Below are 12,186 nucleotides of genomic sequence, written 5' to 3' on the forward strand. Positions count from 1 at the left end.
TATGGAATGATCTCCCCGACGAGGCTCGTCTGGCACCAACATCTTTATCTTTTCAGCGCCAGGTCAAGACTTTTCTCTTTTCCCAGGCATTTAACAGCATTTAACAGCATATGCTGAGTTTTTTTAAATGGATAGTTAAAATAGTTGTTTTAAATGGATATTGTCTGTTTTTGTTTGTATTTTATGCTTTTTATGGTTTTAAATTTTGTATATTTGTTTTTAGTGTTCACTTTTTTTAACTTTGTAAACCGCCCAGAGAGCTTCGGCTATGGGGTGGTATATAATTGTAAATAATAATAATAATAATAATAATAATAATAATAATAATAATAATAATAACCCTGTGAAGTAGGCTAGGCTGAGCGTGACTGACTGGCCCAAAGTACCTCTCAGTGAGTATCAGGTCTGAGCAGAGATTCCAACAGTGGAGGCTGGTGGCCCCAATTTTGGAGGGCTGTGGATCCATTCTGGGTCTTATTCAGAACAAGCCAGAACTCTAAAGGAGCTATCCAAGGTGCTGAATAGCTCCTTTAAACCCTCCACTGGATTCAAACCCAGTCTAGCCATGACATCACACTGGCCCATCTATCTATCTATCCATCTATCTACCTTTCTACATAATTTATTATTTGGCATGCAACAGACCCAAGATTCAGTCCCAAATTTATCAAGTGTGGTTGGGAAAGGCTCCTGTCTGTAATTGTTGGGGGATGCTGCCAGTCAGTGTAGAAAAGTACTGAGCTAAAATGGAACAATGTCTGACTCCGTATAGGGCAGCTTCCTATTTTGCTATCAGATGTGTTCAGTGGTGCAGCCTCTGCTTTGCATTCAGAAGGTCCTAGGTTCAATTCCCAGCATCCCCAGGTTGGTTTGGTAAAGAACTCTGTCTGAGACCCTGGGAAGTCAACAATCTAACATAAGGCAATTTCTTGTGAGCTCCTGATTGGACCTGTTCAGATGACACACCAACCCATAACTAGGCACTAACCCTTTATTTATTTATTTATTTATTACATTTTTATACCACCCAATAGCCGAAGCTCTCTGGGTGGTTCACAAAAATTAAAACCACAAAAAACATCCAACAGGTTAAAAACACAATTACGAAAATACAGTATAAAAAGCGCAAGCGGTTAGTGAGCGTATTTAAATCATGGTTATGTAGCCACCATGGGTAGGAATGGTTCACACAATCAGCTAAGTCCTGGTTCACATGACACACTAAGCCATAATGTTTAGCTCGAAATGCTTAACCTCCATAGCTTAGTGTGTTGTCTGAACAAGGACTTATCCCATGTTATTCTCACAACAACCTTGTTGTTGTTTTTTTAAAAATAATTTATTTTAATTATAAAATTTTAACAAAATAAAATAAAAGATGTGGCTACATAGGTTTGAATGTATCAATTTCAGTACATACATATGAAGTGTGTGTGTATGAAAATAGTTTTCAAAGAACTGTCCATAAACTTCAAGAAAAAGCAGACCAAATATCCAAATAAGTATCCATTTGCAGGTGGCATCTGTACACCACCCATTCAAATCTTGAAAGCATTGTAAGATCCTCAACCCATTGTATTATCGGAGGTGAGCATTTATCCTTCCAATGTGTTAGTATCAGGCTTTTAGCTGTAAGGAGGTCTGGTGGTTGTGTGCTGTCTCCAGTATTCGAGGCAGGAAGCCTGTGTGCACCAGTTGCTGGGGAACATGGGTGGGAGGGTGCTGTTGCACCATGCCCTGCTTGTTCATCCCTGGTCGACGGCTGCTTGGCCACTGTGTGAACAGAGTGCTGGACGAGATGGACCCTTGGTCTGATCCAGCATCAGAGCACTTCTAGTATTCTTATGTTCTTAAGGTCATGGAGAATCCATTTGAGAATCCAAGATACTTTGCTATTTGATAGAAAATCTAAATGGCACTCTGCTCTCTCTCTCTCTCTCTCTCACACACACACACACACACATGCACCAATTATGCACACACTAATGGGCCCCTGGCAGATTCTGCAGTGGTGCTTATGCACAACTCCCATACCTCTCAGTGGGGTTTGCCTACGACAACATTCCGGCAGTTTGGACTCCTTTGGTTGCGGTCTGATGTGTCTCCCAGCCTCCTCTTCTTCATGGCACCCTCCGTGGCTGGCTCACAATGTCTTACATTAGGGCTGCTTCTTTTGCAAGCGATATATCTGCGACTTCTCGTTGTTTCCTCTCCAGGCCTCAATGCCTGGTCCTGACTGGCCCTCCCAACTTCCGCCCAGCACTGGTGGATTTCGTGGGCACCTTCACCAAAAACCTGAGCCTGATGATTTGTGGGAATGTGTTGGTTGTGAGTACCCATCGCCAGGGTGGTGGTGGTGGTGGTGGTGGTGGTGGTGGTCAACGTTGCAGCTTGTGGTTCTCCGTCTATCGACGTTGTCTAGCCTGCCTTTGGATGAAATCATCTTCAAAGTGGTTTACAATGGATTCGAACAGGGGAGGGGAACCTCTTTTCTGTCGAGGGCCTCATTCGCTCGGGGAAAATCTGTCAGTGGGTCGCATGCTAATGGGAGAAGGGGGCAGAGCTAGAGCCTCCTTATATTTCTTCAACTTTAAGCCAGATTTTGGCTGGGCAGCCCATCAAAAGAAAGAACACCTTCAGATAGAGGACTGTCCTATTGACAGTTCTTCAAATACAGGACTGTAAATTAGGCCACCTGGCCACCTGAGAATTGGCCTTGACAGGCAGATGCCTAGACTACCCAATGGACCTATGATTGGAAGCTGCCAATCAGGCCACCCCACCCCACCCCACCCCAGCCCCCATTGTTTGGAGATGCACACCCATCCTTGACGTTGCATGTTTCCTGCCGAAAACAATGGCGTGATGCCAAGCAGCCGTGGCAAACGTGCTTTGCCCTGTAAAACGTGAAAGCAAAACTGTGCTGTGTTTTGGAGCGTTTGCTGCCATCGCAAGGCGAGCCGGCTAATTAAGCAGTAGTGAGTGATCGGCTCGGAGGAAATGGGGAAAAACAGCTTCCAGCTGCAGCTTAATTGCCTAGATGGAGATCAGAGGCTGCTTTTGAAAGCAGGGGACATTAATCATCGGACAACGTTTTGTTCCAGAGTCTCGGCGCTGTGTCCAGATTAGAATATTAACTGAGCTTCTTTCTTCCTCTTTCTTTCTCTCTCTCTTTCTTTCCTGAGGTGCAACAGAATGCCAGTTGCAAATGTGGAGGCGGATCAGTGGGGAAATAAGTTGCCCCCTTTTTTTATTATTACGCTAGCCAAGTGCTTAAATGATGAAATAAGAGGTGGAAAGCAAACCCACTGGCTCTAGAAAGCCTTTCTGCTAATAGCAGGTGTGAAGAAGCTGCTTGAGGCTTCTCAGGACACTATGCATGCTCTGAGGAACTGTTCACACCTTCTAGGGTTGAGCCACAGCCCCGAAACATGGTCTCGGGCCTTGCTCCCCCGTCCCAGGGAGTGGAACTCAGATGCGTTGGCTATAGATCAGGCATCAGGGTTTTATACCTGCTGAGGTCCTTTCACTTGAACTCAGAGACGGCCCTCCCAAGAAAAAAGGGGAAGATGGAAGAACCTTGATACATCTAATGCAGGGGTGCAGAACCAGAGGCCTGGGGGCCAAATGCACACCCCATTCCCAGAACCTACCCACTTTCCACTTTCCCCCAATCGACAATCATTGGGTGGTTTTCTGGCTTAAGAACAGTTTTTCCTCCATTCTAAAAAGTCAAAATGCCTCTCCTAAGGCTTAGTGACTGGCAGCAAGCGCTTGAGGCTAAAATAAGCTGGTGATTTTGGCCCCGCCCCTTTTGTCTTTGGCTCCGCCCATCCTTGGAATGCGGCCCCCAAGAGCTCCTCTGAATTGGAATCCGGCCCTCAGGTTGAAAGAGCTTCTTCACCCGTGATCGAATGTGTTTGTTTCCTCTGGATTATGTTCTTAAACGTATGCTAATGGCCCAAGCTATATATTTTCATAGAATAGCAGAGTTGGAAGGGGCCTACAAGGCCATCGAGTCCAACCCCCTGCTCAATGCAGGAATCCACCTTAAAGCATCCCTGACAAGTGGTTGTCCAGCTGCCTCCTTAAGGCCTCTAGTGTGGGAGAGCCCACAACCTCCCTAGGTCACGGGTTCCATTGTTGTACTTTATACATGCTATGTCTGTTATCTCTACATGCATGTGTGTGTATACACGTGCACACACACATACTCACACGGATGTAACCCTAAACCATAGTTTAATGCCACCTTCCCCAGTTTGGACCATCCGGATGTGCTGGACTACACAGCTGGTTCAGAGTTTATGGGATTTGCAATCCAGCACATCTGGAGGACATCACATTGGGGAAGGCTGGTTTAGCATTACGGAATGGAGCATTCTTCAGCCTTGGGTTCAAGCATCCCCTTACTGGCTTATGGTAATTGCAGCTCATCGCTATGTCTGAACTAGACATGGCATGGTTAGTTTAAATCAGGGGTGATCAACCTGCAGCCCTAGGACTGCTCACGACCCTCTGCTTAATTTCTGTAGCCTTGTGCATGGGATCAGATTAGACATCTAGGAAGACCAATCTCCTCTTTACCTGGCAGCTCACGGCATGGGAAAGAAGAGAAGGGGAGAGAAAAGGGTGGTGGCAGAAAGAGGGAAAAGGGTTGACCTACCTGCTTTTGGTTCTGGCCCTACCCACCACTGGCTCCGGCCCCCAACAGATTGCCTATGAGGGAATGTGGACCCCAATAGGAAAACATTGGCCAACCCTGATTGAAACTATGGTTTATTAGAAACTATAGTTTGATCTTGGCTTGTTTCAATAAACTGTAATTTAAATCAACAGTCGGGAACTCTTTTTTTTTTTTTTTGGTTGAGGGCTACCTTGCCTTGGATTAAGTGTGCTGGAGGCCACATTATGGGCATGGGCGTGGCTGAGGCCAGTGATTGGTGGAACCTGGTTCCAAAGTTGGCAGGGCCACATCTTCTTCCTCTTCCTCCCCCCACCATCAAGCTACCAGGGGAGGGATCAGACGCTTTTGCCAGAGGTCTGAATAGATTGCTTGCGGATGGCTGGTGGCTTCGATGTCAGTGGGGTGGCGAATCCACTCTGGCTTTCTGCCGGAACAAGTCTGAACTCTAAAGGAGCTCCTCAAGGTGCACCTTTGATTGTTGTTTTAGAATGCTGACTGGTTCTGAATGAAACCCGGAGTGGATTCACTGCCCCACTGACATTGGAACCACCAGCCTCCACTGGCTGAGGATTGCCCACCCCCTGATTTGGACACAAGCAGAGTTTGGACGTCATGTCAACCCGCACTGAATTTAAACCAGGAAGTAGACGCTTCCCGTCCCCTCCTCACAGACGTCATTCCTGTAATGCTAAGTGATGCTTCAGCGTTACTTCTGAACCAGAGGGAATCTACACGTCGTTGTGAGGGGGCTTACATGCGCCCCCAGTGCGCCCCCACAACAACTGTGTAGACCGAGAAAGAAGAGACGGAGGAAGAGGCGGCGGCTGGGGAACCGGCCGCGTCCTTGCCGCCGCCGCCTCCCCGCCGGCCTCCTGCTGCCGGGGTAAGAGCCACCTAGATCGGAGAGCTTGGCTTCCGCTTCCGCCGAGCTCTCCAACCTGGGTGGCTCTTAGCCTGGCAGCAGGAGGCCGGCGGGGAGGCAGCGGCAGCGGCAGCAAGGACGTGGCCAGTTCCCCAGCTGCCTCCTCCTCCGCCTCTTCCTCCGTCTCTTCTTTCTCGGTCTACACAGTCGTTGTGGGGGCACACTGGGGGCGCATGTAAGCGCCCTCACAACGACGTGTGTGTGTGTGAAGTGGAATCAGTTATTCAAACATAAGAGCAGGTACACAAATATGCAGGGGATATTCTGAGTTCAGAAGATGGACGTGTGGGGTGCTTACAGACAATTTTGTTACTGTGCAATCATCCACGGAATTTTATGGGGTGTGGGCAGACGTCGTCATCTTCCCTTTGTAGCCCTCCTGTGTCTTCCCACTGCTTCTTCTGGCTTTTTCCTTCCCAGGGAAAAAAATATCTGTTAAGGAAGGAAAGATGGAATAACTTCAGAATGCCTTTGGGTTAATAGCACTAGGAGCCCCCCTTGAACATTTTGAGCACAGAGCATGCAGAGTCATGGGAGAAGTGCAAGATCCAGGTGCGATTTGGATAACCCCAAGACAGTGAGGCAGTGTCGCTTCAGGCAGCAAGTGCTGGGGGGCGGCAGCAAGGTGTTGGAGGAAAGAGCTGTGTGTTTGTCATGTTAGCTTGCTGCCTTCCGGTGCATTATCATAGAATCATAGAGTTGGAAGGGGCCTACAAGGCCATTGAGTCCAATCCCCTGCTCAATGCAGGAATCCACGCTAAAGCATCCCTGACAGGTGGTTGTCCAGCTGCCTCTTGAAGGCCTCTAGTGTGGGAGAGCCCACAACCTCCCTAGGTAACTGGTTCCATTGTCGTCCTGCTCTAACAGTCAGGAAGTTTTTCCTGATATCCAGCTGGAATCTGGCTTCCTGTAACTTGAGACCATCATTACTCTGTGTCCTGCATTGGAGGGTGCTATCTCCTTGCCGATGTCAAAGGAAGACTCAGCTGCCAGTCTAGTTGGTTTGTACATGAAATCAGAGGGGGTACCGTCTTGTACTTTCCCCCAGGCAGCAAAATGCCTTGGGACGGCACCCCAGATGGTGAAACAAGCCAAAAAGGATGTCACAAGCCAACCACTTTCTTCCTGCTTTATCACAGGGGCCGTGCAAACAGGTGAGGCCTGAGCTCAGGCTGGCTTCTAGAGGCCATGTCAAGTGGCTGACCACGCGAAAGATCAAGGCTTTCTATACCGACGTCTTCGCTGAGGACTTGAGAAGCGGCGTGCAGATCCTGATGCAGGTAAAAAGCAAGAACGGGGTCTTGAAAATCTAAGGGTAATGGTTTCATTCTAGAAAGCAACTGTTCTGCCTGACTGGAGGCTGGTGACTCTGATGTCAGTGGGGCGGTGAATCTGCCATGGATAGCCCCTTTAGAGTCCTGATTGGTTCTGCCTCAAACTGAAGCAGATTCACCACTGACATCGGAGCCACCAGCCTCCACTGGTGGTGCTTTGCCCTGTTTTTCGGCAGCAGTGCTTTATGGTAGAACGCTTCACGCTACCAGCATTACCAGCTACCAGCACTGAGTTCAAGCTGTTTTGCAGTGCTTGGATTTCATTCACAGACCCGCTGCTTTCAGGCAGTAGTTAGTTGCTGGCTGCAACATCAATTCAGACCAATGAGCGAAGGTGCAAACTTGGGAATAACAACTCCAAGTGAAATGGAAATACAGTGCATTTCACCATAGTGAGGAAGTCCGCAACGAGGTGTCCCGTGTGCCTGCTCAGTCTGTTGTCCAAGAACTGCTGTTGATGGGCAACTTCAATGCCCTGGGCTGCTCTCCCTCCTTATGGTTCTTCAACTGTAAGCCAGATTTGGGGAGCCATAAAAGGACAGCCCATCAAATAGAGGACACCTTCAAATAGGGGACTGTCCTCTTACAGCTCTTTAAATAGAGGATTGTCCTCTGTAAAATAGAATATTTTGCCACCTGAAGCCAGCTCCTGCTGGTACATCCACCCTCTATAGAATCATAGAATAGTAGAGTTGGAAGGGGCCTACAAGGCCATTGAGTCCAACCCCCTGCTCAATGCAGGAATCCACCCTGAAGCATCCCTGACAGATGGTTGTCCAGCTGCCTCTTGAAGGCCTCTAGTGTGGGAGAGCCCACCACCTCCCTAGGTAACTGATTCCATTGTCATACTGCTCTAACAGTCAGGAAGTTTTTCCTGATGTCCAGCTGGAATCTGGCTTCCTTCAACTTGAGCCCGTTATTCCGTGTCCTGCACTCTGGGAGGATCGAGAAGAGATCCTGGCCCTCCTCTGTGTGACAACCTTTTAAGTCTTTGAAGAGTGCTATCGTGTCTCCCCTCAATCTTCTCTTCTCCAGGCTAAACAGGCCCAGTTGTTCTGTATCTTTTCCCCATCCATAAACTGTCATCTAACAGGAAGTTTTTCCTGATGTCCAGCCGGAATCTGGCGTTCTGTAACAACCGCCCAGAGAGCTTTGGCTATGGGGTGGTATATAAATTTAATAAATAAATAAATTATTCCATGTCCTGCACTCTGGGATGATTGAGAAGAGATCTTGGCCCTCCTCTGTGTGACAACCTTTCAAGTCCTTGAAGAATGCTGTCATGTCTCCCCTCAATCTTCTCCAGGCTAAACATGCCCAGTTCTTTCAGTCTTCATAGGGCTTTGTTTCCAGACCCCTGATCATCCTGGTTGCCCTCCTCTGAACACGCTCCAGCTTGTCTGCATCCTTCTTGAAGTGTGGTGCCCAGAACTGGACGCAATACTCAGGATGAGGCCTAACCAGGGCCGAATAGAGAGGAACCAGTACCTCATGCGATTTGGAAGCTATACTTCTATTAATGCAGCCCAAAACAGCATTTGCTTTTTTTGCAGCCACATCACACTGTTGGGTCATATGTCAGCCCTCTTTACAGTTCATCATCACCACCTCCCAGGGCCGCCCCAAATATATTGCTGCCTGAGGCAGAGCAGCAAATGTTGCCCCTCCACCCACCCGTCAAAGCGCCTAGTACCTCAAGTTAGCCGAGTTATTTTGGTACAAGTGGCAGAAAATGCCATAAGCATCTCTCCCCCCTCCAATGGCCAGTAGAAATACAATAACAAGACAAATAATTAAAAATCTGCTCCCCTTTTATGACACCCAGAATTTGCTGCCTGAGTGACAATCACAAGCCTATTTTGAACTTTAAAAAGAAATAAAAGAGGTCGATCTGTTTCTTTGATACAGGCCTCAGGTCTTGGGAGAATGAAACCCAACGTCCTGGTGATTGGATACAAGAAGAATTGGCAGGCAGCCCATCCTCAGACAGTAGAAGAATACATTGGGATCCTGCAGTGAGTAGGGGAACTGATCATTCTGGAGCATCTGTTTAAGCCTGGCATCCCCAGTGTGGCACCCATGGGTGCCCATGTGCCCACAGGCCCCTTTCTTCATGCCCGTGAGACTCCCTGCCTCTCCTGACCTTTAAGTTATTTCTTAAGATTTTTTAAATTATTATTTTTTTAACTGACATGCTGGCGTACTGTAAAATAAAGTGCTGTCCCCTGGCACCATCCTTATTTGGGTTCAAAAGAGTGTTTTTTTTTTCTCCCAGAGCTCAGACCCCCACATCTCCCTTGGACTATTATGCCCCTAACCTTTCCCTTTATGTCCATGGATCTGAACCACGGGCAACCTGTGGCCAGATACTTTAGCCTATAATTCAGCAGAGCCCATTGTGGGTTTATGCCAGTTTATCTCAGATTTTTTTTAATTTAAAAAAGCAGAGAAAGTGGCGGGGCTGGCGGGCGACATCCTGGCTGTTGACAACATCATGAAATAGACCTGCAAACATCTACGAGTGGCCACTCACAAGTGTGCTGTGAATCGCTCATTTAGAAAGCATCTGTCTTCTCCTGGCTCCTGACCTTCTAACTGGCTCCTTTTGTGTTGCTGTTTTCCGTTCCAGCGACGCTTTTGACTTCAAGTATGGAGTGTGCATGATGCGCATGAAGGAGGGGATAAACATTTCCCGGCTAATGCAGGCTCACAGTGAGTTCCTAAGTCACATTTCTTGGGGGTGGGGACTGGCTGGATTCCAATTCATCCGTAGCCGCTGACGCATCCACACTTTCTCAAGCAAGGAACAGAGAACCATAGGGAGCAAGTAGCTCAAGGAATAAAGGAACAAGGGCACGTCCAAATACATGTATTAGACCAGCCTTCCTCAACCTGGGGCGCTCCAGATGTGTTGGACTGCATCTCCCAGAATGCCCCAGCCAGCTGGCTGGGGCATTCTGGGAGTTGTAGTCCAACACATCTGGAGCGCCTCAGGTTGAGGAAGGCTGTATTAGACTTTAACTTGTATTAGGGATGTGTACTGGATTTGGACAAAGTTTGAAGCCTGAGCAAAATCAGGCTACTTTGGTTCCATTCTGTTGTGTCCCAAGGTGGCTTCCTTCTGAAGTCAACAGAACCAAAGGCTGCTCCAGGACAAGGCTTTGTTGGTGACTTGTGTTTTGGATACAGCATGCACTTGCGGACTTCATGACTTTAAATAGCATCTTGTAGTTTTGTTTCTTTAAATACTTCAGGAGAAGGAAGAAGTGCAGTTCAGTGAATGAGAAATCCACCTTCTAGTCCTAGGGCACATCTTACCACGGGCTCCAATCACTGCTTTTTCTCAAGAGAAGTCACATTCGAAGCAGCTGACAATCCCATATACAAACTGCAAACTCATTCTCCTAGTGTGGATCTCCCTTACGTAGCCAAAACAGCACTATTCACACACAAGAGAGAGGGAGCAGTAGACCCGGGGAAACCCCAAGGATTGCAAAGTCATAACAAAACTTCAGGGAAAATAAGAAAATAAGAGGAGGCATCAAAACAGCCCAATGACAACTGAGCATGCTCAGTAGGTAAAGGGTTGCCGAATGATGGCTGGGGAAAATACAAAAAACTACAGGGATAAGGACAGGAACACACTGCTGTAATGTTCTGTTGCTGGTCTCACTTGTAACACCTGATTATCAGTGAGCCCCACCTCTCACCTTTGGAAATTAATAATAATAATAATAAATTTCTTACTTGCCTCTCCCTTTGGATCGAGGAGGGGGACAGCATTAAATACAAAAATACTATAAAATACAGTAAAATACATAAAACCGATTAAAGACATAAAACATATTAAAATAGGGTGACCCTATGAAAAGGAGGACAGGGCTCCTGTGTCTTTAACAGTTGTATTGAAAAGGGAATTTCAGCAGGTGTCATTTGTATATATGGGGAACCTGGTGAAATTCCCTCTTCATCGCAGCAGTTAAAGCTGCAGGAGCTATACTAGAGCGCCCACATTTAAAAGAGGGCAGGGCACCTGCAGCTTTAACTGTTGTGATGAAGAGGAAATTTCATCAGGTTCTACAAATATACAAAGAGCCTTGTGTGGCGCAGAGCGGTAAAACAGCAGTTTCTGCAGGTGAAACTCTCCCCACGGCCTGAGTTCGATCCCAGCGGAAGGTGGTTTCAGGCAGCCGGCTCGGGTCAACTCAGCCTTCCATCATCCTGAGGTCGGTAAAATGAGTACCCAGTTAGCTCTGGGGGAAAGGTAATAATGGCCAGGGAAGGCAACGGCAAACCACCCCGCTATAAGGCCTGCCAAGAAAACATCAACGAAAGCTGGCGTCCCTCCAAGAGTCAGTAATGACTCCGTGCTAGCACGAGAGGTTCCTTTCCTTTCCTTTCTCCAAATATACAAATGACACCTGCTGAAATTCCCTTTTCAATACAACTGTTAAAGATACAGGAGCCCTGTCCGCCTTTTCATAGGGTCACCCTAATTAAAATAACAGCCAGGCATCTTAAAATTTGACTGGATAGGCCTGCCGGAAGAAATCAGTCTTTATAGCTTTTTTAAATCACACACACCAGGGGCATCTCGGGGCTAAACTATACCCTACGTTAAATACATAGTGTGCAGCTGAGCCTCACCAGTGGAGGCTGGTGACTTCGATGTCAGTGGAGCGATGAATCCACTCCTGATTTTAGTCAGAGCTCTAAAAGATCGAGCAAAGGTTAATTTACGGGTGGGTGAAAATGCTTAAGGGGTGTGTGGCTGGAAAGGTTTATACCTCAACTACCCATGCATAGTGGCCCTGATCCAAATCAGGGGATCTTGGATGGCTCCTTTAGGGTTCTGACTGGTTCCGACTGAAGCCCCTAGCAGATTCTCTGACCACTGACATCGGAGTCGCCAGCCTCCACTGAGTTATAAACTGTTTATAACCCTCACCTTTTTATAACTCAAAATAAGCACACAGGGCCCTGATCTGGATCAGGACCATGATGCACGGGTAGGAGAGGTATAATCCTTTCCAGCCAGGCAGACTTTTAACCTTTCCGTCCAGCCTCTCTTAAATTCACCTCCATGAGGGCAAGAAAAGGAAAATAGCTCCATCGGAACCAATGGAGTATCCTCTTCCCTTCTTTACATTCCTGCAAAGGAGTGGAGAACTAGCTATTCTTATCTAGGATTGTTGGAGGCCCAGTCAGCTTGGAAGATGCTGAAATGCTGTAATGACCTGAGG

The 12,186-nt window shown here is 47.4% G+C and overlaps 2 protein-coding genes across 3 annotated transcripts in view; one reads left to right on the forward strand and one right to left on the reverse strand.

Moving 5' to 3' along the window:
- POLR2C (RNA polymerase II subunit C) overlaps positions 1–12,186 on the reverse strand; it is a 202,127-nt gene that overhangs the window by 184,789 nt on the left and 5,152 nt on the right. The window lies entirely within an intron of this gene.
- The window catches only part of SLC12A3 (solute carrier family 12 member 3), a 57,440-nt gene that overhangs the window by 29,448 nt on the left and 15,806 nt on the right, over positions 1–12,186 (forward strand). For both annotated transcript variants that reach the window (XM_063141351.1, XM_063141352.1), the window contains exons 16-19: positions 2,217–2,328; positions 6,749–6,889; positions 8,852–8,958; positions 9,573–9,655. In XM_063141351.1, the coding sequence (XP_062997421.1) occupies positions 2,217–2,328; positions 6,749–6,889; positions 8,852–8,958; positions 9,573–9,655 (443 nt within the window). The remainder of the gene's footprint in view (positions 1–2,216; positions 2,329–6,748; positions 6,890–8,851; positions 8,959–9,572; positions 9,656–12,186) is intronic.

Source organism: Elgaria multicarinata, chromosome 14 (genome assembly GCF_023053635.1).
Source record: "Elgaria multicarinata webbii isolate HBS135686 ecotype San Diego chromosome 14, rElgMul1.1.pri, whole genome shotgun sequence".
Lineage (NCBI taxonomy): Eukaryota > Metazoa > Chordata > Lepidosauria > Squamata > Anguidae > Elgaria > Elgaria multicarinata.